The 27,378-nt window shown below is 35.9% G+C and overlaps 2 protein-coding genes across 4 annotated transcripts in view; one reads left to right on the plus strand and one right to left on the minus strand.

Annotated features, from left to right (window-relative positions):
- Positions 1–301: 301 nt before the first annotated feature.
- Positions 302–6,022, plus strand: LOC107042896 (transcription factor GAGA). 3 transcript variants are annotated; one of them, XM_015264142.2, is made up of 6 exons: positions 302–581; positions 1,157–1,381; positions 1,441–1,623; positions 2,122–2,353; positions 4,272–4,559; positions 5,096–6,022. In XM_015264142.2, the coding sequence occupies exons 2-6, from the start codon at positions 1,193–1,195 to the stop codon at positions 5,392–5,394; spliced, it is 1,191 nt and encodes a 396-aa protein (XP_015119628.1). In that variant the 5' UTR covers positions 302–581; positions 1,157–1,192; the 3' UTR covers positions 5,395–6,022. The 3 variants fall into 3 exon arrangements, with proteins under 3 accessions (XP_015119628.1, XP_015119629.1, XP_015119630.1); XM_015264143.1 differs by lacking the exons at positions 4,272–4,559; positions 5,096–6,022 and adding an exon at positions 2,633–3,427; XM_015264144.1 differs by lacking the exons at positions 4,272–4,559; positions 5,096–6,022 and adding an exon at positions 2,636–3,427.
- The window catches only part of LOC107042894 (probable serine/threonine-protein kinase dyrk2), a 77,194-nt gene continuing 55,480 nt past the window's right edge, over positions 5,665–27,378 (minus strand). Inside the window, exons 4-10 of the mRNA XM_029126454.1 lie at positions 13,535–13,670; positions 12,512–12,725; positions 12,174–12,431; positions 11,775–11,913; positions 10,535–10,850; positions 10,325–10,454; positions 5,665–10,140 (exon numbers count right to left, since the gene is read on the minus strand). Of these exons, the coding sequence (XP_028982287.1) occupies positions 9,690–10,140; positions 10,325–10,454; positions 10,535–10,850; positions 11,775–11,913; positions 12,174–12,431; positions 12,512–12,725; positions 13,535–13,670 (1,644 nt within the window). The 3' untranslated portion in view covers positions 5,665–9,689. The remainder of the gene's footprint in view (positions 10,141–10,324; positions 10,455–10,534; positions 10,851–11,774; positions 11,914–12,173; positions 12,432–12,511; positions 12,726–13,534; positions 13,671–27,378) is intronic.

A 27,378-nucleotide genomic window follows, 5' to 3' on the forward strand; every position in this document is an offset into this window, starting at 1 on the left:
TAATGTGGCACATTAATTATGGGTCTCACAATAAATCATTATTATTATTATTGTTCACATGAGAAAATTTTTTTATTTTGAAATGAAACAATCAGGAAAGTTTTTAAAATAATTTTTATTCATCAATTATTCTTCATCTAATTAAGATTGAAAAACAGTTTAACATCTTGACAACTAAAAAATCCCTAGGATAAAATCTAGTTACTTTAAGTTTCCCACGTTATGCCCATTTTTTTTCTCTTTTTTTGTGTTTTTTTGTTATTCAAGAGGTTCTCACGATCACCACCCACAGCAGCACCAGTCAAATCGCGTATGTGAAATATGTGACATTTTTCGTGAACTCCTGACAGAAAATTCGAATGAATTATTATTATTATTCGTCAAGTCCAACAATCACAAATCCATCAACAATAACTTCATCAATTACTGGTTCATCATTCTTGAAAAAAAGGGATAATTCGTTGTCGATGCTTTCGATATCGAATGAATTCGTGATGGTGATTAACCTCCAGTGATTGTCCCCCATTTTCAGCAGATAATCATACTTTCACCGGATTTTAACGACCCAGAAACATCCTCAGGTGAGTCTCCATCTTCCTCGTAACAATCCACTCGTTTTCTCCGATTTTCCAAGATAGGAAACTGTAGGGGATTGAAGGCGAGATGGGGATTGGGTTAGGATTCAATGGACCACGACGCCAAGGTGTTGGGGTGGGGGGTCGTGCTAATTAAGGCAGCAAGAGGGGATAAAGAAACCTTGAGAATAAAAAATTAAGAAAATACACTTTCATAAATCCCTGATATCTCCCGAACAAATGACGCAATTTGAACGAGTCCCATCTCATTCAAAATTCAGAAAAAATACCTGTAAAATGAAAAAATTATTGTTTAGTTTCACTCAGCCAATCCCGAGATTTTCAAGATTGAAAATGATGCATTTTAACCCTTTCGCCTCGAAGATGAAGAAAAATCGACCGCAGAAAATCCTCGATATCTCCTGACCAACCGATGCGAGTTGGATGGGTCATATCTTATTTTAAAAAAAACAGAAAATACCTTTAAAATGAAAGAAAAGTTGTTTAACTTCACTCAGCCAATCCCGAGATATTGAATATTGCAAAAGATTCAGTTTTCTCAACTTCTCGTTCCCCTCCAGTGACTCCACTTTAATTGGAAAGTTCTCCAGAGGAGCATGGGGAGCAGTGGACAGCTGTACAGCCTCTCGTGGGGAGAGTTCGGCAGTTCCCTGACGACTGCCGTTCAATTACTCAGGGGACACGGTGATCTTGTTGACGTGACACTCGCTGCTGGTGGCAGGAGCTTTCCAGCTCACAAAATCGTTCTGTCAGCAGCCAGTCCCTTTCTCCTAGATCTCCTCAAAGTAATTATTCATATAGATTATTTTTCACTGGTAGAGACTGAGGGAGATTTTTATTCTAGAGCACACCATGTCAACATCCGGTTGTTATGCTCGCGGGGATCAGCTCGGATGACTTGGAGTCACTCCTGGAGTTTGTTTATCGGGGGGAAGTCAGTGTCGAGCCCTCGCAATTGCCCTCTTTGCTACAAGCTGCTCACTGTCTCAACATTCATGGACTTACGCCACCTACTGTTTTGACCGAGGTGAGAGAATTTCTTCGTAAAATATAATTGCAGATGATGATTAGAAGTTTATTATTATGAAACTAAAATGGAATTAATATTCCTCGTTTTATTCCACTGAAATAGCCATTGTGCAATTGAAAACAAAAATTAAATACAAAAAGCAATGATAATAGGATTATTTTAAGGATGTCCAAGGACTTCGACTATTTTTTCTCGGAATCGCAAAAAATATTCACAATAAACCAGAAGACAATTTAATGACTGAAAGAATAAGATTTCCGAAAGTTCAAATAATTTCAATTATTTATTTAAACAAAGAATTTTTTTTCTTTAATAATAATTCTGTGCAAAATCTAATTTGAATGAGACTGACTACTCATGTTTTTCTTCTCAAATTTTTCTCACGCAATTGAATTGACAATTTGATAACTGAAAATAGTTCACTCTGCAGTGTGGTCTGTACCAAACTGTAAAAGACACTTGAGCATCCTTAATTTCCAAGAATCTCTCCAACAGAATGGAGAAGCGGTGCCACCCTCAGCAATTCCGGAAGCTTCAGAACCCATAACCCGGGAGACAATGAACTCCTCAATCCCAAATCAGCGTCGTCGAAAGCGAAGGAAATCCTCGTCATCCTGCAGCAAATGGCCGCGCCTGGACAACACAACAGACTCCGAGGAACGACAGGAGGACGACAGAACAACGGACTACGACCAGAAGACCGAGGAGCCAACCCCGGGAGACGAAGGTAACTTCCTCACTCTAAAAATCAGATAAAAATCCCAAAAATTTGTGTTTTGTGTCCTTGTCATCACGAAAATCACCAGAAGAATATGAACTCGATATCAATGGACACAAGCACAACCATCGATCTGGGTTGAACTGCAAAAATCACCAATTTGAAACGAAAATTAAAGCCTCAAAATCACTTGAAGTTTTTTCATTTCATTTTGAATACAAGATTATTCTAACCGAAATTAATAAACAGTTCAGCCCTGCATGGTAACAATGTGTTTGTGTCTGTTAGCAGGTACTGGGGATGATTCCAGTCATCGCTTGCCAGAAAATCAGTCACCACCTCCAGTTAAACTCGAAGATACCCCTCAGGAGTTAGTGGATACGAAGCAACATCTCCAGAATTTATTGCAAGGGATGCAGTTCTCGTCACTGAGTTTTCCCAGTGGTCTGGTGCCACCAGGGCTCATTCCCTCCACCTCAGCTGCTGGGATGAATGCCTCCAAGGCGAGGGGGGCTTCTGATTGTCCAGGACAGTGTGCACTCTGTGGGGCGACTCTCAGACAAGCCAGAAATCTTCGAAGGCATCTCTTGACGTCCTGCAAGTATCGGTTCAACAGTCATCCTGCCGTCCAACATATGCAGGATCAGATGGTCGTCGAGATCAAACCTGATATCGACATGTCTGGGTACATTGGACCCACCTACATGACTGACAGTGGTGGCAGCAACAGCTGTGAACCTATTCTCTTCAGGACGAGTCCCATGCCTTCGCCTGGGGGGAGGGGAGCAGAGGTCGTGGGCAGTCATCAAAATGGACCCTCACCCACTATTGCCAGATGAGAGTGACATTGAGGGCTTCGGGGAGAGGAAGGATGCAATGATTCTTTTTTAGTGACTGTTTTCGGGGAGAAGGGATGAGTCGATTTGAGGATTTGAAATTTTGAGACATTCTTTTGCGGAGAATGCAATTTACATTAGGAAATGTCCTCTGAATTTTCTGCCTAGGTTGACTTGTTATTGAGATAATTCAATTTTCCCAATTTTTTGAAGGAGATTTTTTTTTTAATGAAAGGGACAAAAAATGTTCATTTTCTTTTTTTTTGTAGAATCACTTGTTTTCAAAAGACATTTTTTGACACATAATGTTTCTGGAAATTTTCATACAGAATTATTTATCATCGAGATGTTGTTGATTTCAATAGTTAGTTTTTCAATAATTACGAAATTATCCCTAAAACTAGTGGCTCACCATTGAAATAGTGCCCGAAATTGACTTGTGCTGTCATCTTGATCCCTTTCAATCATTTTTTAAACCAATTTGTAAAGCCTCATCAATCGATATTATTTTATTACGCATAAATATCTGTATCTCAAAGATGCAAATTTAAAAGCCTTCCACTTTACCTTCGAAATTTTCAATCTTAAAATTTTAGAAGAATTCAAAGTCCTTTAAATCTTTATCTATAATTTTTTGGAATTGAAATTTTCCTGTACAAACCACAAAACGAAGAAATAGATTTTCTTTTTCAACTTACAGACTGTTAAAATATCATCTCGTACAAATACGTTAAGTTTTTTTAATAGTTTAATTTTAAGGGATTGATTGGGAGTGAGGCTATAGTTTTTTTTTCTCAATGTATGATTCAATGGAATGTTATCCCGTAATTACTAATGTTAACTGAAAAAAGTGGTACTAATTCGTAAGGATTTTAGAGTAATGAATTTGCCTTTCGTCTTCTATTATTTTAACGCCCAATAATGAAGAATAATTCGAATAGAGTGAAGAAGTATCGTTGTAAGGAGCATAAATATGTGTAAATTTTATGTTATAAGATTTTGTAAATAAAAGAAGAATTCGAGTGAATGAAGAAATTTTATTGATTTGCTGATAATTCAAAATGAATATTAGGCACTGGCTCACATTTTAGATAACCAGTATAAGGTGAAAAACGTCTCGGATCAGCCCACGACGTGCCCCTTGTGTGGAGCGATATTGAGACAGTCCCGGAACCTGAGGAGACACTTGGAGCTGCTCCACTTTGCACCGGGCAACAGTGGAAACGCGGGGATAAGAGTGCGAAGGCGCAAAACAGACTTCCAGTCCCCCACTATGGTCCCAAGACCTACTCTACATAGCTTGAGGATGGAACACGCACAGGCGAGGTCCATTGATACTCTAGATTTTTCTGCTGCGTCGATAACGTCCAGCCTTGCAGGTGAAATTATTTAGAATTTTCTTTTTTGTCATACAATATTTTACTCGAGGGTCAAGATACCGTGACTCGAGGGCCCCATCTATATTTTAATCTAGTTTGTGCTCCAGAGTCACAATTTCACTCCAGATTTTACTTGAGGGTCAAGAATTCACTCCAGATTTTGCTTGAAAGTCAAGATTTCGCGCCAGATTTTGCTTGAGGGTCAAGATTTCACTCCAGATTTTGCTCGAGGGTCAAGACTTCGCTCCAGATTTTATTTGAGGGTCAAAATTTCACTCCAGATTTTACTCAAGGGTCAAGGTTTCACGGCAGATTTTGCTTGAGGGTCAAGAATTCGCGCCAGATTTTGCTTGCGGGTCTAGATTTCGCGCCAGATTTTGCTTGAGAATCAAGATTTCTCTTGGAAATTTGCCCCCAGAGTCAAGATTTCACGCCAGATTTTGCCCACAGATCAAGATTTCACTCGAGACGCTTTATTTTGTCCAAAACGAAACGAGAAAGATTCCCACACATTAATACCATGCAATGTAATTCAGGAAATTTGATATCATCCGGTGGAAATCTCCTAAATTCACCGGACCAGTGTCTCCAATCGTCTGAACCAGCCTCCAGCACCTGCAGCACAACGATCGCCAGCTCTCTGAACAACGGAATTTACCCCACAGACAGCAGTGCAAGCATGCTGAGTTGTCTCCTTCCGAACTTACCTTCCTTATCGTCTTTGTCCTCCTCCCACGATGTCTTCAGGCACAGTGAGATCCTCCGGGCGGGAATAGCTTACCACGACTCCACGAGACAACACGCGAGGCAATTCCAGCGCACAGATGTCACGTAGACCCAGAGAACTCGGGAATAAATCGAAATTCATTGAAAAATTTCATTTAAAAAGCCTCATTTCACGTGACTATTACGTTTAAATATAATGAAAATTCTCATTGCAATAATTATCAAATTATGGAGTTTTTGTAGTAAAATAGGTTTTCATGTGCAATTTAAAATAAAAATAATAAAAATCAAAAAGAGTTATGGAAAACATTAATGAAGAAAAAAATATTCATGGAATTAATTCAAGGGAAATTGATGCCTATTTGAAAAACTTCTTTAGTACTTGGACTTAATTTTATTATAATTTGAAAACAGGAAATGATATCAAGTGGCATAATATCTTTCCAATTCCAGTGGGCTACTTCAATCGCTCACAATTGTCAATTTCATTTAGATATTTTGTATACACTGTTCTTGTTCTGTTTAATTATCATTTATATTCTGCACTGTAGCAAATCTTTCAGCTTGCATCACCTCATTTATTACACAGATTAATGAAAGACAAACGCAGTAAGATAATAAAACAAACGAACAAATGATACAAAAAAAAATTGTTCTCATTTCTTTAGTTATCGTAAACTTTATACACTAATACGTAGACATTATTCAATTAATACGTCAATTCTTCAGATTCTTTTTTTTTTTCGAGTTAAACATTCAATGTCAGGGGTGAAAAATTGACGGACCATTCATCTAACGTTTATTATACACAGATTTTCGTCTCCTCACGAATTTTCAGCATTGCAAATCACAATTTATTTATTTCTCTCTAGTTCTGCTTTTGCATTTTTGCTTCAGTTATCTGATTTTTTAAATTTTATTCTACAAACATACCCTTCATTCGCACATTTATGAGATGATAATGGTGTTTTTTTTCTATCGGGAGCCATTGCACCTTGAAGTTTTTGGATTTTTCATTGGAGGACAAGCGATTTTTCACCTCTAGAGGATAAAAATTTTGGTCTTTACGACAATTTAAACAGAATTGAGGAAGCAGCAGTTTTTTTCGATTTTTCTTTTGTATAAAATTTGCGATTGATGTGAAAAAATGTATTCTGCTCCCCACTCACCCTAAAAATCAATGATGATCTTAAACCTAATGATCTCCGATGATAGAACGCTAGATCGCGCATTTGATTGTCCTATTAGGCGTCTAATGGGTTTTCATTGGATTTCGTTTCATTTAGAATTTCATTTCGTTTCTTCGTTTATCGAAAGATGGGCATTTACAGGTCGAGATGAGGAGGTATTACTCTAGCTAATCGAAATCCATATCAATTAATATGTCTACGAGAGCGGGAGAAATCAACAATTGAGGGGATTAAAATATTTTTCAACTAAACGTTAGATGATAAATTGAATAAAACATGCAAATTGTGTTAAAAATCATTTTTATCGCCTTAAAAAATGAAATTAAAGTCAAATTATCCATTAATCCCCTCAACTGTGAAATGTTTTCAATATTTCACCATCAAAATGTGACTAGCCATCAATAAACAGAATTTTCAAACATTCAATCCAACGATTTCTCGTGCGAAATTCCCTCACAATAGTTTCCTTATCTCCATAAAAAGCGATTCTCTGAAATTTTCCTTAGGGTATTGAGTAATGAATACAGTAATGCAAATAGGTAAGAAGTCCTTTAAGACATACGTAGACACATTTTTTTTTTCAATTTTCGTGTTAAACTTCCTGTACACATACATTTGTTCCCGCCGTATATAATTGAACACACCTAAAAACGTAAAACTGTACACACGAGAGAGTATCTGCCTATTCGCTCAATGAAGTTATTTATTCGTTTTATTTGACCTATTGTGATTTTTACACATCTACGCATACGATATATCGCATGGGTCCATTATATTCTCATTCTACTCTTTCTACCAAATCACTGCCATGTTAAACTCGTCAATTATTACTGATTCCGTATATTTTTTTTACACATCATTTTCATTATCATTTTTTTTTTTTAGTATTTTCCCTCTGTTTTTGATATTTCGTTTCATTGTAAACACGTCTCTTACGTCTAATCGTACTCTTACAGTTAAATATAACTTCACTACATGTATTTCATTTACTTTATTAATTTATCAACTAGAATGAGATGAGTTGTCACATGGGGAGAAATAAAGGATGATTTTCAGCAACTATTTGAGAATTTATCGTTCGTTCTTTCCTCATTTTTTTGTTTTGTTTTTTTAAATTAAACTAGAATTACTTTATGTCAGTCAATTTCGAATGATCGATTATTTCGAAATAGCGGTTATTATGTATCGAATATACCTCTCATCATCTGTTATTCAACGATATGGAGATGACAATTTCAATAAGTATCCCATAATAATCAAATGACAGATGATTTCAATCTCATAAGTCACATTTATTAATCATAATTCAATTGGCCCTTGATGATTCTCCATGATTTTTTTTTCTTATTAAATCGCAACATTTTTTTTCAGTCTTGTCACGCTGTCTTTCGACATCATCTAATTCCCTCAATTGTTCTAAGTTGCGCCGTGCAGTTTTAATTAAAAAACGAAAAACAAATGCATATCGAGACACATAAGTAACACAAAGTCATGCAAATAATTTAAAGACTCGCAGACTTTTTATTTAATGACAAAAACAAAATATTAATTTTAAATTTTACTATGAAGAAGAAAAAATAACCGAGCACTACAATGTTGGCAGGCAGTGACTGTGATAATTTATAATTATTTAATGTAGAAAAATAATTGACAATGATTGCTCAATTAATTTAGAAACAATGAAACTATCAAATCAATTGAATTTCATATGCACGTGATTATTAATTTAATTTCATCTCTATATATTCAACAAATGCGACATTAATCATCAGATGGTTCACCTTCATAACTCCTGTTATTCGATTCAACAACCGCAATTGTTGCGTCAAACACGAGTGACTGAATGACAAAATATAACAATTGTAGAAAGTTAATAGCGGAGATAAATCAAATAATTCATTAATTACGATTAATTGTTAATTCTTATTATCGGAGATCTAAGTAAGACAGTGGTAGTTTAATATCACAATAAGACTACTCAGGCCTTGTGTAACTGGGGCACACACACGTCATCTCTCATCCCCCGAAATATTGTATCTCGATAAAAATGACACGAGTTGATTTTCGTATTATTCATTAACTCAATGATTTTACACCTAACGAAGGGACAACATGATTCAAGTATTCCCTCGTCACTTCACAATTATGATTTTCTGTAGTTGTTTCTCCTAGCAGTCTTAATTAAATCGTCAACGCAATTGCATTATTTATTCAATAAACTTCACTCTCTGGTAGCCCTTTGGTCACTAGAGCTTGGCATTAGGCATTTCACGTCAATCAAGACATTACTTTCAATAATCACTCATTCATAATCTCATTTTGGCCTCGATTAATCCCCTCCAACTATGAGTCCGCCATTTTGTCGAGGTCGTACGCCATTTGGTGGTCATCACGCTCGATGTTATTTCGTGATAATAATTTTTTTTTATTGTCGGACCTCTTGAACATTTGGGATTCACCGTGGTCCCGATACGAACATGATCGTTTATGGATGATAATGACGCGTGCAATCGTGTTTTATCGAAAAAAAAAAGGGGAGGGAAAGGACACGAGTCATGTTTAAAAGTGGCTGACACTGAACTTTGTGACCTCTAGCTCACAGTATGGGGGGCAAAAATGTCCCAGAGTCACCGAGATTTGAATCGAGAAATGCGGCAATATCACCAGTTGACGCGTGCCTTGATATTGCTGGGATTCATTACCTCAATTATTTGACACCTAACGAAGGAACAACATGATTCAAGTATTTCCTCGTTACCTCACAATTATTATTTTCCATAGTTGTTTCACCTAGCAGTCTTAATTAAATCGTCAACTCAATTGCATCATTTATTCAATAAACTTCACTCTCTGATAGCCCTTTGGTCACTAGAGCTTGGCATTAGGCATTTCACATCAATCAAGACATTACTTTCAATAATCACTCACTCATAATCTCATTTTGGCTTCGGTTAATTCCCTCCAACTATGAGACTGCCATTTTGTCGAGGTCGTACGCCATTTGGTGGTTATCGCGCTCGATGTTATTTCGTGGTAATAATGTTTTTTTATTGTCGGACCTCTTGAACATTTGGGGTTCACCGTGGTCCCGATACGAACATGATCGTTTATGGATGATAATGACGCGTTCAATCGTGTTTTATCGAAAAAAAGGGGAGGGAAAGGACATGAGTCATGTTCAAAAGTGGCTGACACTGGACTTTGTGGCCTTAGCTCACAATATGGGAGGCAAAAATGTCCCAGAGTCATCGAGATTTGGATCGAGAGATGCGACAATATCACCGGTTGACGCGTGCCTCGATGCTGCTGGCTGTGTACCAGATGCCAATGCGTGACTACTTGCACTACCATTTAATTTACCTTTAACCACCATTGTGCCATTCTCAGTGCTGTCAATGGCAGTTATCTTTGATACGCATTTACGACCCCGATAGAGACGATAGAGGCTGTATTGTTGCTGGGGATCCTCGAGTGTTGTTGCACGTGGACGTGAAGATGTAACATTAACTGATTGGGTGTGACTCGTTTGATTCGTTGGATCAACTGCTGAGGTTATCATTGACGATACTATTGAGGAGGCCATTGATGAGGCGTGAGAGGAGGACGTGTTCAGCCACTCGTGGCGCATTGCTTCGTCTGGTGTCATTCGTTTTTTAGAGTCCCATCTGGAAGAAATTCAAATTTTATTCATTCAATTTCTTTTTTTTCATTTTACTTCATTTCATTTTATTCTATTTTTTATTTAATTTCATTTTATTTTATTTAACTGCATTGTCATCGACAATTATCGATAATAATTGTGCATTTGTTTTAGAAAAAAAAATGTTACCAAGTGCAAATGAAACTTACTCAAGACATCTGCTAACAAAATCAACAAACAGTGTGTCATTACAACGAAGTGCAATGGCCACATTTTTATTGCCAGGCCTTCGTTTTCTGCCCTTACTGTTGACTATACACCTCGGATTTCCCTTGGAATCTGCAATAAATCAGCAAACAATGTTAACAACTGCTTCACTCCCCACGCAAATCTAACGACAAACACGTGTCAACAATTACCGAAAAATAATCTGCGTCGTGTTGCCAGGGTGATGAGTGACTCTGGTGGTGGTCCAAGTACCTCCATTATGCATGCAAGTTGTTCAATCTCATTTTCACCAGGAAACAGTGGATATCCGGTGTATAATTCAGCCAATATACAACCGAGACTCCACATGTCAATGGGTGTACCATATGGCAAACCAAGAATTACTTCAGGACTTCTGTAAAATCTCGATTGTATGTATGTGTAGACTCGCTGATGACTGTAGCAGGAGGAGCCAAAGTCTATGACTTTAATTGCACTGCTACCACGTTGCTTCAAGAGAATATTCTCCTGCAATTTCAATAAGTAATTTCATCATTTTTTTCCCCCAGCATTTTTCCTCTGTTTTTGATATTTTTTGTTCATTGCAAACACATTTCTTACTCGTAATTCAATTGAGTAAGACAAAGTCATGCAAGTAATTTAAAGGCTCGCAGATTTGTTATTTAATGGGCAAAACGAAATATTAATGAATTCCTGGGGAATTTCAATTTTTTGTTTGAATGAGAGTTAATATTCTATTAATCGAATGAATTTCAAATCGATTGATTTATCAACACAATTGGTTGGTTTTTTCTCATATTCATGAATGTTAAATCTATATGCAATCCTCTTCATTAACATTTAAAATAAGAGAATAAAAATTCTAAATTTCACTGAAAATTAAATTTTGCAGTACAAATTCTAGTTCTTTGATTAAAGATTAATTTATTTATTTATCAATTTAATGTTGAATCTATTTATCAATAAATTTATTCTGAATTTATTCCCCTGTTCATGGATGTGAAATTGATGATAAAATATTAATGAAATTTTGACTGATAATATCGTATTATTTAATGTAGAAAAATCATTGTTCAACTAATCGAGAAGACAAATATGATTAAATCAATGGAATTTCCAGCACTGCTTCAAGTGAATGTTCTCCAGCAAGTGATTAATATATTCTTTTAATTCCTGGGGAATTATGCAGGCATGGGACACGCGTTCAGGTGCATTGCTGCACGCAGATGATGGCCTTTGGTCTCGGCTATTGGACACGCGCATAAATAATATCGAGTAGAGGGGGGTAAAATAATGTGCGTGCAGAGACTAGAAATACACGGGTTTCTACGTTTTCCTTTATTCTCCTGTCAGTTTCAATTGGTTTGGAAATTGTTGTGGGTCTATTTCTGGAGTGACGAGAGTTCATGTGGGGATTTCAACGTGACTTACCGGCTTCAAGTCACAGTGGATTATTTTCTCACGGTGCAACAGTCGGAGACAGTTTATCAGGGAATTCGCCAATCGACGGATCAGACTCAGGCTGAAGCCCTGGTAGTTGTTCTTCTTTATCAGTTCGTAGAGGTTGAAACTGGCGGGGGCAAAAGAGATATCAAGTTAATTACAATGAATTCGTTCATCATATTTCGTTTTGTGATTTTACATTGTTGTAAATGTCGAATTATCTTGACAGGGATTGGTTTTAGACAAAAATATTAAAAAAGATTTTTTGCTAGAAATTTGATTCTCTACAAAAAAGGTCCAATGATATTTTCTTTTAAAATCAATCGTTCTCGAGATAAGTACACAATTGTCAAAAATATTTTCTTTATTTTGACGAGGATGACGTACCTCATGAGTTCAAAACTAATACACAAATGATTTCTGAAGTAGAAGTACTCGAGCATGTGTATAACATTGTGTTGTGAGTCAACTTCCAAATCCTTCTTCCTCAAATGATCTAGAATTCTGACTTCAATGAGTGCCTGATGATGAAATCTCTTCTTGTTTCTGATAATCTTGATGGCAATGTGCTGTCCAGTCTTGTGGTCCAGTGCCCTAATTACCTGACCAAAGCTGCCCTTACCAATTACCTCAAGTATCTCGTATCTATTTCGGTGAATATCGAGAAATTAGTTGATCGTCAATGGAATTTAGTATCGACTGTAGAGAAACGGTAATTAAATTACCTGTAGGAAATGTGATCGTGGGGAATTTTGTGGTAGCTACCGGTGTCATCGTCGTAACCACTGTTCTCAGATCCCTCTTCAGCGTGTATTTTACACACCGACAGTCCCAAGTACCAGATCTCCGAGTATTTTTCAATCTCCGTACGTTCGTACTCGGTTAACCGTGATCCATAGTACTTGGTAGCTTCTTGCGGTGTCATGGGCAATCTACGTCCTGCATCATCAGTGGTTAAACAAACACTTGAGTTTAAATGTGCTAAATGTTGGGAGGAATTAAGGACAATTCATGGTTAAGTAAAGTGAAGTGGTAAACCGAGATGGCTGAAATTAATCGAATTAAATGCTCGATATCTTTTGAATACATGAATCGATTTGGAGGAGTCACATCTTATTTAAAATATCATGAAAAGACCTTGAAGATGAAAAAAAATGGAGAAATTGACTCTGCCAATCTCGAGATATTCGCATTTAAAGACAACTCATTTTGTTTTGTTACCTTTTAACAGTCGATTTTGTTTTGCTTCAGTTTTTTGGGAATATTTTGGAATCGAAGGCAGATAGCGAAATTTTTGTAAGGACCTTTTTTATCGAGGAGGATTAAACTTGCAAAAAAGTTCATAACAAAAATATCGCCATCTCCTCCCGATTCCCAGATATTCCCAAAAAACTGAATTCGTAACTGACATTTCCCATCATTTTCACTTTTATATCGTCGTCGCACGTTGAATTGAGACTAAAAATAGTGTTATTGAAATTCCATGAAAAATTTCCGGTTGAAATATCCACTTGATAATCGTCTCGCCCCAATAGTTTTCGAAAGATTTCCAAAAAAAAAACTTTTCCCCGGTGAAAAAAAGACCTTCACTTTTGAATATTTCAGGATTTACCGGAGCAAAGCGGTCTGTCCTACATATCACACAATCGGAAATTCCTCCATCTCCACTTCGGCATTCACATGAATAATCGAATAAGTGAAATTTGTTCCATTCTCCCGAGTACGAAATATTCATTCTGAAAACTTACCGTAAGCATCCGTATGAACACTTGTGTTGAGTGGATCGTGCAGGGGCATATTGTGAATATTATTCGACGTTGAATTATTAGCATTGTTGTCTGTCCCATCTCGCGACGGTTTATTGCTGCCTAATGACGGTAGCTTCTGCAACAGAAATAAGAGGAACATGTTGTGAGGTATGGAATGCAATTAGCAAATGAAAAAAATGGGGTTTTAAATGCGAATTATTTTCCCGGGTGACATGTAAATAACTCGAGACGACTGGGGCATTTATCTTTAGACCAATGGATTGATAATCGGGGGCTTTTTATAACCACCCAGTGCCGAGGGCGACTTTATGATGGGTCTGGTATCGCCGAGGGCTGCTGATGTGAATTTAAATCCTTTGATATTTTAGCCTTTGAGGTGGTGAGGGGATCTGAGACTGCAAGTGGTGTCATTAAAGAGTCTAAAAGATTATTACAGGTTGATAATTTCTTATCCTCTGGCGACGATAAAAGTTTAGGGATTTTTATCACAGTAGTTTCACTGACATTTCATGGAAAAATCAATGGAAATTGTAGATTTCAGTTCAATTACTCCAGGAAAATTGATAAAAATCAGGAAAATTTGGGTAAATATACTCTTGAATTTTCATAGAATTTTTTTCTGACATTCGGTAATTTTTTTGCGCAATGTAAGGTAGAATAAAAATAATACTCATCAGATTGTTCAATTCCATTAGTTCAAATAAAACAGAATGTGAGAATGTTCATCATTTTTTTCCCCAGCAGTTTTCCTGTTTTTGATATTTTCTTCCATTGCAAACACGTTTCTTACGTCTAATTTTCTTACTCGTAAATCAATTGAGTAACACAAAGTCATGCAAATAATTTAATGACTCGCAGACTTAAAATATTAATGAATTCCTGATGGATTTCGATATTTTAATCTTACTTTGATATTTTAGTCTTTGAGATGTTGAGGGGATCTGAGACTGCAAGTGGTGTCATTAGAGTCTAAAAGATTATTACAGGTTGATAATTTCTTATCTTCTGGCGACGATAAAAGTTTAGGGATTTTTATCACAGTAGTTTCACTGAAATTTCATGGAAAAATCAATGGAAATGGTAAATTTCAGTTTAATTACTCCGTGAAAATTGATAAAAAATCAGGAAAATTAGGGTAAATATACTCTTGAATTTTCACCGAATATTTTCTGTGACATTCGGTCATTTTTTTTCCGCAATGTAGGGCAGAATAAAAATAATACTCATCAGATCGTTCAATTCCATTAGTCCAAATAAAACAGAATGTGAGTTTCGCTAGCTGTCTAAACTAATAGCGAAAAATGTCAGGGGCATAAATGGCCAACGATGCCTGAATTGGGAAACTTTGGCATTTGAGTTGGGTTATCCTCAAGGGAAACTGAGGATCCACGCAAACAATGTGGAACAAATTGCTTCTAGCTAGCGGGGGGGTGTGACTTTTTGAAGAAACTAATAAAAGTTTAAGGCCGAAAGGTCATGACCATCAAAGTTTCAGGCCGGGGATAGTTTAGAGGGGCCAATTGGACATACGATATTCATCAAGTTAACTCATGACAATTACGACAATATTTCACTCAAAAACCCAGCGAATTCTCTGGAAAATTCTACTGAACGTTCTCTTAGATTTTGTTTTCAAATGTTTAATGAAAACTATTCTATAGAGGAAAGAAATTTTGTTTTTGTTCTATATAACTTACTGAAATTTTTTCGGTAGAAATTCATGCGCTCAAAATTATCTAATTCTTTTGGTTTAACAAATTCGGTGAAAGAAATTTAGAAAATTCATGTCGAGGAAATTCAATAGAAAAATTAAATTCTATTAGTTTTCCTATCAACGAGATAACACGAGAAATTGAATACTGGGAGGGTGTATTCAGCAAACAGAGTAATACGACTCAATGAAATTACTAAAAATTTTTCATTTAGTTAAACGAACGATATTCATCAAGTGAACTCATGACAATTACGACAATATTTCACTCCAAAACCCAGCAAATTCTCTGGAAAATTCTACTGAATTTTCTCTGAGATTTTGTCTTCCAACGTTTAATGGAAAATATTCTACAGAAAAAACATAGAATTTCCTTTTTCTATATAACTTATCGAAATTTTGTCTGTAGAAATTCATGAGCTCAAATTATTTTTTTATTTGAAAAATTCTGTAAAAAAAATGAGAAAATTCATGTCGAGGAAATTCAATAGAAAAATTAAATTCTATTGGTTTCCCAATACTTCACTGAAAAACCCAGCGAAAATAATTTAATAGAAAATCTTCTACAAAAAAAAACAGAATTTCATTTTTTATATAGCGTAACGAAATTTTTCCTGTAGAAATTCATGAGCTCAAAGAATTTTTTTTTATTAGAAAAATTGAGTAAAAAAATGAGAAAATTCATGTCGAGGAAATTCAATAGAAAAATCAAATTCTATTGGTTTTCCTATGGAATTTCCATTTAATCAATCATGAATTACGAGATAACACAAGAAATTGAATACTTGAAGGGTGTATTCAGTAGACAGAGTAATGAACTCAACTCAATAAAATTATTATAAATTTTCCATTGAGTTAACCGAACAAGTGGGCTGTTTCATACCGATTATTCCCAACGGCAATGCGGTTTACCTTGTGTCCAGGCGCATCTCTCATGTCCAGAGCCTTTCTAATACCTATAATAGTAGGTGCAGCTGCTACACAAGAGACTGTACCTACGGATACACATCTACATGTTTATGTGAAAATCCACCTACGAGCCGAGTCTCCGTGTAATGAACTGACACGTGGGTGTTGTCGACGCCGACGTGTACGTGTCGATGTTAGGTAAGAACAGGAGCTCGTTAGGAAGAGATAGGGGATTGTTACAAAACATGGATGGCTCATCTTGAGAATTTAAATACCTATTCAACCATTTGAAATCATTTTTCAATTACTTTTGACGTAGTGCGGTGAAATGGACCCCCTTAAATCATCAATATCTCTCGACACAATGACGGGACTTCAACGAGTCAGAGCTCATTTTAAAGGTTAAAAAAATATCTTGAAGATGAAGAAAAATTTTTGGAATTTCACTCAGCCGTTCTCAAATCATCGCTCATTGAAATGGTACATTTTACTTGTCTCTTCTTGAGGTAAAAAAGTTGACTCTCTTAAATCACCTATATCTCCTGATCAAATGGTCCGATTTGGATGAGGTAAATCTCATTTTAAACTCCGGGAAAATACCTTTGAAATGAAAAATTGGGGAGCTTCACTCAGCCGTTCGCTAGTTATTGACGATTGAAATTGATCGATTAAATCATCAAGATGTATTAAATCAATGAATATCAGCGGTGTTACCCTCAACTGAATTCAATGACTCTCAAGTGGAATGTGTCACGTGACACTACATATTCCCACCAATCATTATCAATTTGAAGAAGCATTCCGAGACAGATGCAGAGACATCAACGAATTCACTAGTTGCAAATTGCTCACTCGATAAATACTTCAATACCTCGTCTTACTGGCATTAGATCATCAATTGAATCCGCGTGAAATTCAAGTACATGCGCCTCGTTACCTGGGCTACACTTCCGGAACAGAAATTGCCCCGAGGTTCACTGACTGTGCGAGAGCTCGAGTTTCCACGCGCTGGATAAAACCGGTGATTTATTTCCGTATCGAATTGACTGCGTATCGATATCACTGCTATTTTCTTTTTCTTTTCACGCTTTTTTGTGATTTGGAATGGGGGAATTTATGGGTTTGGTGGGAATGGATTGGCGAAATGTTTTCTTGCACAAGTTTTCTCATTATCGGCGCATTAGATCGTTGAATGGATTTTGTGGCGCATGTTGAAGAAATTTCGCGGAGGAAAATATTTTTTTTATTCGGTTGTTGGCTAGTAATTTTTTTTATGATATGGAGATTTAAGGGTTTGAGAATCAAACAATCATATTTTTACCCGATGATGAGATAAGGACGTGCCACAAAATAACGGAAAAATATTTTCAACAATTGAATGTCTTTGATATTTTTGAATTTATCACCCAGTGGATAGCCATGTGTGAAGGCTCAGAGTGGAAACCCAAGGGGCGTGTGTTCAAATCCAACTTCCGGCGATTTTTCGTATTTTCTCAAATTGATATTACATACATTTCACCTAAAAATGAGAAATAAAATAACTTATTGTGAATTTATCTCGAGAAAGAGTGGTTTTAGAAAAAAATGTCTATACACCTTTTTTGAAGAGAATTAAATTTTCAACAAAAAACCTTTTCTGATATTTTTGACTAAAACCAACCCCTACTACGATAATTCACCATTTACAACAACGCCCACTCTCAAATTCCGCTGTTTCAGCTTCATATCGTAATAAAAAATTGATGAAAAATAATTTTGGGAATTTATCCGCAAAATTCAGATTCTCAAAGGCCAATCACAAATTACTGGCATTGACTTCATGATGATAATTGGCTGACAATAAAGCCTCGATCGGTTTGTTCACGGTTCATCGGTCCATCGAAAATGTGAAATCCTCCGATCGGATATTTTCCGTCAGGTTGTATCCAACTGACTGCAGCGGAATTTTCGTGGATTGCAGAAGCCCCAGTGCCTATTTGTGGGCACGTGCCAGTCGCATCGCTGGATCAGACTAGACACACAGTCGGAACCCAGAGCGATTTGTCGTGGCAATGCTGCACGGACTCCGGCTATACTATCACTGACCCAGTTGTTCTTTGCCTTCAGGTGCAATGATGTGAACCACCGATGCGGATCTGAGGCCTTTATTTGGACTTTTGGGGATTGGGAAATAGTGACGATTTAATGGGAACAGTTTTTGGATGATGAAAGTTATCCCATAGTTTTTATTAAGATTTTACAAGTGATAAAAAAAACTTGGAAAGTTGGATCAATGAATTTTCAAATTGACATTCAAGCCTGACATTTTGGGAGAGTATGAATGCGTAGAAAATTGTATTTGACATTCAAGACCATTTCTTCTTCAGGAGAATGGGCTTTCTCATCTCATCAGTGATAAATCCCCCCGTTTTGCGCGGGATTTCGTTTTTTTTATCGAAAGAGTTTTCAGCAAAAAACAAAGTGAATTGTGTAGCTCTGATAAGATGAAAATAAATGGGGTTAACTCAGGTGGATAGAAAGAAATCCTGTCCCTTGGCCGACATGCCAACCATTTATAGAGAAGCCGAGTGGCACGCAGCCTGAGGGGATAAACCCACTATATACCTAAACTCGTCGTGGAGACGTTCCATGTAATGGAATATAAAAAAGAGAAATGGGACGACTGGGTCCAGTTTTCCCTCGTCCTACGTTACCGGATGTACTGGTTTGACATAAAAGCCGTTTGAAATTCATCGGTAAATTGATTGAAGCGATCTTGGAACGACATTAACGTTAAAAACAAAATTCAAATCGATTAATTCAACTATTGCGGTAAAATGAGTGGTCTTCAATCATCAATATCTCGAGATTGGCTGAGTGGAAATCGCCAACTTTGTTTTCATTCTTTAGGTTTTTTCAATATCTTTAATGAGAAGTGAGTCAGCCAAATTGTGTAATTCCTTCAGAGCATATTCAAGAACGCAAATATTTTGATTTTCATCAACTTTTCACTCTCTATTTTATCAATTCCAAAATAGGCCGTCTTCAATTAATGATATGTCCGGAGTGGCTGAGTGAAAATCATCATTTTTTTTTCATTTTCAAGGTTTTTGAAACATGTCCAAAATGAGCACTGCCTCGTCCAAATCCCATCATTCGTTCAGAAGATATTGAAGATTGCAAGTATTTCCGTAAACATTCATTTATTTTTAATAAAAAACAAATTAACGTCTAATGCTAGATTAGAGTCCACAAATTGGCTTCAACTATCGCAATAAACCCTCACCGGTGAAAGATAGTCCAACACGTACCATAAATACCAATCAATTCCCCATCAAATGAAGAAGAAAGCGTCAATACATTGAGAAATCCTTAGAAAGGGAAAATCAGATGGAACACGGTAAATCAATCGCGTCGTTTGATTCACCCATTCAAGCGTAAATTGTTGTCAACGATGAGTCTCTGGAACTATTCAAACCGGGATGCTATCGACAAAAGGCCTCCAATCACCTTCACCTCGACTGCACTCGGCGTATATGCGGTAACGGTATTGGATTTCAATACGCAGAAGCATACGACAAGACAATTCTAGCGGTTTTACCATCTGGACCGTGGTAAGGACAGCATTGTTCCACCCACTGATTGATATTCCGCTTCAAGGTCACGTCATATCAGCATTTATTTCCAGTCAAAATCATTTTCCCGGGAAATGATTAATCTCTTTTTTGGCCCTATTAGAGTGGATTTTTTTCATATTTAAAATTCCTTATGGCTCAATGGCTCTGTGATTAATATGAGTGATTGATTAAATGATGAAGATTGACGCAGTTGTCAATATTTAAAAATAAAGTGATGAAAATCTTTTTTTATATTAAATTAACCATTAACAGATGCTCAAACATTAATTTCGTTAACTTAGTTGTTTACCATTGATATGGTAATGGGAATATCATTAATGGAATATAATTTTCACAGCAATCTCTTAAACACTGATATAAAATCGAAATTAAAAATTCATGAATGAGTTAATACTATATTAATCTAATTAATTTCAAATCGATTTATTAATAGAATTGTCTGCATTTATTCGCATGTTCATGATTTTTCAATCGATATATAATTATCTCCATTGAAACCTACAATAAAAGAGAATAAAAATCCTAATTTTCACAGAAAATTAAATTTTGCAATTCAAATTCCGAATTTTCGATTAAATATTAATAAATTAATTTAATGTTGAATCCATTTATCAACAAATTTATTTTGAATTTATTCCCCCGTTCATGAATGTTAAATCGAAATAAAATTCTCTCTTTTAAAATCTAAAAAAGAATGAAATTTCGAAATTTCACAGAAAAATATAATTTCGCAATTGGAATTGTTTTCACGTGGTGATTTCAGGCGAATATTGAAATCATTTAAAACCGGATACGTTTAGACACACGTGTAAGTGGGTACACGTGTCCGTGACTGGATTTGGTATCAGTGAATTCCAATGCCACAATATGGGAAAATTTAGAATTGGAGGCGAATGCAGACAAAGGAGCGATTGATGCGTGATGTGGCCCCCTACCCCCTCTGAACGTCTTCCGACACGAGTTCGGTTTTTCCATCGGGTTTTCTTTGTCTCAGGATCTTGGATCGAATCCAGGGAATGCAACGAGAATGCGAGGGAAGGAATGGAAACGAAGAACTTGACGGGGATAACGAGGTTTACGAAATGTCTTGGGCATCAAAAAGTCGAGAGTAATTTTGTGAAAATGATTTTTTTTCGCATTTACAATCCATTTAGCACAGGTCGATAGTGCTCGTGATCTGTGAGGATTAGATACCGTGAATTGCAATGGACAGAAGTGGTGGAATGATAAAACAGATATATAAACAAGCGAAATACGGAGGTGAATAAAAACCCCGCGCGATGTACCATTCTTAACATTCATGCCTCACGTTTCCATCCGTTTGTTTCATAGTTATACCTAAGTCGAGTCGTTCGTATGCAGGCGTCATGGTTGAATATATGGAGATATATGTCGGGACAAGCGGAAGTCACGTGGAAGATAGTGACGGAAGCCGAGTGCTTTCCAATACAGGGAAAAAAAATTAATGAAACTAATAACGGAGCGTGACAATAGCAAACAAAGAATTTTTTTTTATTTCGGTCGTAATGGGTCGCCTTTCATCGACGATATCTCGGGAGTGGCTGAGTGAAAATCATCAACTTTTTTTCATTCTTTAGGTTTTTTCTATATCTTTAAAATGAGATGTGAATCATCCAAATTGTGCAATTTCTTCAGAAGATATTCAAGATTGCAAATGTTTTGATTTTTATGAATTCTTCAGTTTCTATTTTATCAATTCCAAAATAAGTCGTCTTTAATTAATGATGTCTCCGGAGTGGCTGAGTGAAAATGATCATTTTTTTTTCATTTTCAAGATTGTTCAAATATCTTTAGAATGAGATGTACCTCACTCAAATCGCATCATCCATTCCGAAGAAATTATCTACTCAAAATATTCAATACAAAAAAGATGGAAATGGTCTCGTTAATCAGCCGTTAAATTAAACGATTCAAAAATATAGAACTCATTTCCGGTGTATGCGTTTCGGGTCATCGAGTGAGACCCGAAAAAACCTCACATCTATCGCTAGAATTAAATCGAATCACGTTGGAATTTGAATTTAGGGCACAAGGCATCGGGATACGGCAGCATACCCTCGGAAGTTTGTAATTATCGTCCGCCTAGCAGCGCGCGCCCTAGTCATTGGGGCCCAGAAATTTAATATTTCCGTCGGGGGGATGATATTCCCACGTATTTTATTTATTTTTTTTACTTCGATGAGAGGGCGACCAGGTGACGATACAAATATATAAATAGAAATTGGTTTTTTGTGGGGAGTAATAACCTCACATGCGACGCAAGAACCGGTTTAAATCGCGACAAGTCAAGTTTTTTGTGGAATTAGCATTTAAAGTGTGTGAGGAAAATAATTTTAATTATACGTTTTTTTTCTTCGCTGGCTCGGTTTTATGAGTTGGTTAGACGATAAAAATAGTCGAGTCGGTCAATGTTGCAGTTGGATGTGGTTGAATATGAGTGAAAGAGATAATAATTTCAACTTTTTTCCTTTTTAACAATTAATTCCGAAAACAATGATTTCATTAAATCGTCGAGAATTCCCAACCAGACGATGCGATTTGGATGAGTCACATCTCATTTTAAAGTCCAAAAAAATATCTTGAAAATGAGAAAAAATTGGGAGAATTCACTCTACGGATGTCGAAATATTGAATATTGAAAATGACCCATTTTTTCTGAGAATCGATTTTCGTACTTCAACCGCCAATGATTACCTGTACTTTGCACAACAACTCGATCGCGTCATAGATTACTCCGAAAAGTCGTTAAAGTTGTCTGATTTCCATGAGAAATGGGAGAAACAGTGGCCAATGGTTCCACCCACGCAAGTAAAAAATTTCGAAAGTGAAAGAGTTTTATTCGAAAGTGATAATCCCCTTGTTTTTTATGAATTCTTCCACATTTGTTAATTATTAAATTAATCGTTCTGATTTAATCTTCATATTCAATGCATATTCATCTGGATGGAAATTAAAAGAAAGTGAGGATGCAAATGCGATCAACTTTCTCCAAATTCATCGAGAATTATGAACAATTGAAGAAAGAAATAAAACTCTTTGTTATAAATTTTTCCACTCATGTCCATGAAAATGTTTTAATTAGAAGGAATAAATATTTCATTAATTTCGAATGAATTCTCCGTTAGAATAAAATTAACGTTTCATTTGATTCAAATAAAATTAATTTAATTAGAACGGTAATTTATTTTTAATCATAAAAAAATGTTTCTTTTTTTCAATTATCGTATCCATTCCAATAAAAATTTTAAATCCCACGAAATGAATAATTAATTAATTCCAAACAAATCCTCATTAGAATAAAATTAACAGTTCATTTGATTCAAATAAAATTAATTCAATTAAAACGACAATCCATTATTAATCATAAAAAAATGTTTCAACTTCTAATGAAAGAATAATAACCACGGGACGAATAAACCCCCCACTCGTTAACTTTATCGATTAGCCAGTATTCAATTCACCCAGGTATTTGACGCATTATCGAAACGTATCTCTCTCACCATCCATTAGATCCAGGAATGTATGCAATAGGCACTTGGGCGGGATACTACGGTGTTGTATATACGATATGTGTGCAATATACGCCATCGTTCCCTATTATACCCCTAACGGTACCTCCAAAGTGCTGGGAAACATATGCCAGCATCAAGGTTGTACATCAATGTATCATGATGATTCCCGGACTGTCAGCGTGAGGCCCTTTCGTGATAACCACTAATTGATTAGTTTAATTATTTTTTACAGTATTATAAATTCATCATGTTGCGATGTGTAACGGATGCTCGAGTGGGAATTAACATAAATTTTTAGGTGAATTATCAATGGATCTCACCATTTGTTTGGAGATGTCTTGACTGATTCATTGCTCTAGGTGAATAAACCCGTGAATTTTCGCCGGTCGATGACATACAACTTGTGGCCTTGCGCCGCTCTCCAGCCGTTCGACGTTGTATAATTAAACGGAGCAATGACCACAATGTTTGAACGTGGAGTATTGGATACTTCGGGTGGATTTCATTTCTCTTTGGTCAACAAATTGTCATGACGCTGAAACTAGTGGAGGATTCATCGGCGAAATATTCCATTTAGGCAAATCTAGTATTTTCGAGACACGTGCGAAGCTGGAAAAGCTTGCTCATATGATTGTTTGACCTTTAAATCCCGAAAAATTTCCTGAACTGAATTTTTCGTAACGAAGTGGTTTTCTGCATTGTTGTAAATGTTGGATTATCTTCATCGGGATTGGTTTTAGACAAAAATATCAGAAAAGATTTTTTCTTGGAAATTGAATTCTCTACAAAAAATGTCGCCAGACATTTTCTTCTAAAACCACTCCTTCTCGAGATAAATCCGCAATTATCAAAACGATTCAATTTGTCAAAAATATGCGCGTTATTTTGTGACATTTTCGTATTTCATTACCAGTTAAAAATAAAAAACCTGTTCATCGCTTGCAAATTCGTAGAATGAAGTAACGACTGAAAGAAAGAAAAATAAACGAATAAAAAACCCTCAAAAATTCCTCGACAATTAAGTAATTTTCACCGAGAATGTCCATGCAATGCGCAAATATCGAAACTCGTTGGGAAACTTTTTATCGTGTGTAATGAGGGAAATTATGAGTTAGAAAGTTGAGAATAACGAGCCATGATTGATGTGAAGACGACACGGGTGTGAGACAATGCGGTACTCTCGGGTTACCCATTCGAATTGCAATTATCGGTATTCGATGGTTGATGACGTTTATGTAGTGAAACAATTGATTTGTAAAAGGAGACTATTCGAGATAATTATGCAACTGCGTCACAGACTGTGAATTATTCTCTATACAGCATTGCATGCTGAATTGCGGGGGCAGAATAGATCGTCTCATTTTGAATTACTTTTTCTACTGTAAAAATGATAAAAAATATGTCGTCTTCAATGATTAATATCTCGGGATTGGCTGAGTGAAAATCATAATTTTTTTTTTCATTTTCTAGGGATTGTTTGAGGCCTTTAAAATGAGCACTGACTCATCCAAATCGCGTCATTCATTCAGAAAATATGAGGGATTAAAGATTTTTCTTTGAAAAAATGAAGTTTTTCGTGTTTTTTTTTGCAATTTTGAAGGTTCTTTTCTTGTTAATAAACAGTCGTTCCAACAAAAATCGCTATAGAGATGTCTGGGATTATGACGTGGAATGCTCAACGATCCGTTAACACGCTATGACTCGCTCTTTATTTCTCCATCTTCCAACTAACGCTGACTAATTCATACGTGAATTTAGAAAGTGCCAGAAGTCGAATTGAAAACAGAGAGACTTCAGTACTTCGGTAATGGTGTATTATGGGTGGTACACTACTCCCTAATTGTGCGTCTTGTGTAACGAATACCTATGCAGCTGCGTGAGATATTTCCTCGTGTTTCATTACAATTTTTATTCAATCCCCCCGGAATTATTAATACTATTTGCTCCCATTGGATGAGGTAATTTTACAGGGGAGGGGGGATTTCTGTTGGAATCAGGTCGACGGCCGGTGGCCCTTGTCAATGGTATTTCGATCGTGTTGAGATAATTCTGACGATAAATGCTGTCGTAATTCTTTTATTCAATTTCATAGCAGTGATTTACTTTATCATAACGGAAATCTAAAATGTATTTATCAAGTAACCTTTTCTGGGGCTTTCGCAATCAATTAAAAGATAAATCTCCTGTGTTATGTCAAATTAGGTGGAGAACTATAATTTTGGAAGTGAAGAGTGAATTTAGTTCAAGTCCAAGAACATTCCTCAATGCTTGAAAAATAGCAGAATGCACTGTTAAAAATTTTCCACTGAAATTTCAGAGAATTTTTTGAAATTTTATAATTTCATGGAAAAATCCGTGAGAACTGCAAATTTCAGTTTAATTATTCGGAAAAATTAATGAAAAATTCAGAGACATCTCTCCTTGAATTGCGGATTCGTCTGAATTTTCAGGAAGTTCCTGCAAAAACTCCGGAAATTCCAAGAATTTTAAAGAAATCCCCTGAAAATTCAAGGGAATTCAACAGTGAGTATCTATTTCCACTGGAAAATTCATGTAAATTATGGAATTTCCATCTTTCTGCCGCTAAAAAAATGGGACTTTACTTGAGTTTTCAGAGAAACTTGAAATTCCATTGACTTTTTACCCTAAAATTGAATTCAAGGTCTTCGGAAGAATGTTTTTTCACTGAAAAATAGATCGTCTTTAATTATGAATATCTTAGGATTCACTGAGTGAAGAATAAATTGATTTCATGTCCAAGAATATTTCTCAATGCTTGAAAAATTACAGACTGATTTCTGGAGAATGTTGTTTTTCAATTTCAAAGAAGAAGAAAATTATTTCCGCAATCAAACAATTTTTCCGGATGTCAATGGCTGAAAAAGGACAGACGAGGCTATGTGAACGTAAAAGTCATCTCCTTGAAAAATCTCATGATCGATCTGACATACATTTCCCCATGAGTCTCTTCGTGATGGCTGGAGGTACAATCGGAATGGGTGATAGTTACGTAAAATGCACGTTGTACATGCTCAAGGAGTGAATTAAGACACTGAGGTGTGGTTATACAGCCGATTATTCTATGAATATTCAGTGGAACAATGATCAATCCAATTATAATGTTAAACATTGATGTTTAGGGGATTGTTTGGGGAATGAAAATTAAGGGATTCGGAATTACCTAGTCGTCTCAAGGCAAATGCGCAACTGGTAATCTCGGTTAATTGAGGGAGTAACAACCTCAAGGACCTCTGAGTCGTTTGTTCGCGATGGGGCAGGTAAAACACTGTTTCATGTTCGAGAAATAGAGGAGATTAAGTATTTCAACCGACGTCGAGTTTAATTTTTCAAACATTAGAATTTTTTCTGATTTTTCGAATGATTCACTTGCCACTTGCAATTCCATCAAATTTTGAACTGTAATTTTCAGATAAAAAATTTAAAGATAAAATTTTTCGATTGTATTTTTATATCTCTCCAACTATTATGAACAAATAGTTGTTTTGAAAATCGTTTCCTCAGATTTTGTCACCCTTCACGATCCTCTAAATAGTTCTTCAAGAATATCGAAGGATTTTTTACAGTTTGGATATCCTTAAGGACGAAAATTTGGAGATAATAATAGCTTTTAGCCAATAATATAATAATTGAAATTGTTTAAACTTTCAGAAACCCCATCTTTTTTAGGCATGAAATCAATTTTTAGAAAAGTTCTGAATATGAATAAATTTACCATGATTCCAAACAAATGATTTTTATGGTGAAAATTTGATTGTTTATAAGTAATTTATAGAAAATGCCCGTAAGTTTCAAAAATTGCAATTTTTAATTATTTCATCAACCTGCATCCAAAAGTAAACTTTGTAATTTTTTCAGAATTTTAAAAGGCCGTGACTATTCGCACCATTGCGTGAATCACTCCCGTACACTCTATACACTCCACGCATGCGTGAAGTTTGTGTGTTTCACGCAGCCGAATTTTCATACTGCTGTGTATTTCACGCAGTTGAAGTTTCATACTACTGTGTGTTTCACGCAGTTGAAGTTTTATAC

Source organism: Diachasma alloeum, unplaced genomic scaffold (genome assembly GCF_001412515.2).
Source record: "Diachasma alloeum isolate Michigan unplaced genomic scaffold, Dall2.0 Dall_scaffold_00534, whole genome shotgun sequence".
Taxonomy (NCBI): Eukaryota; Metazoa; Arthropoda; class Insecta; order Hymenoptera; family Braconidae; genus Diachasma; species Diachasma alloeum.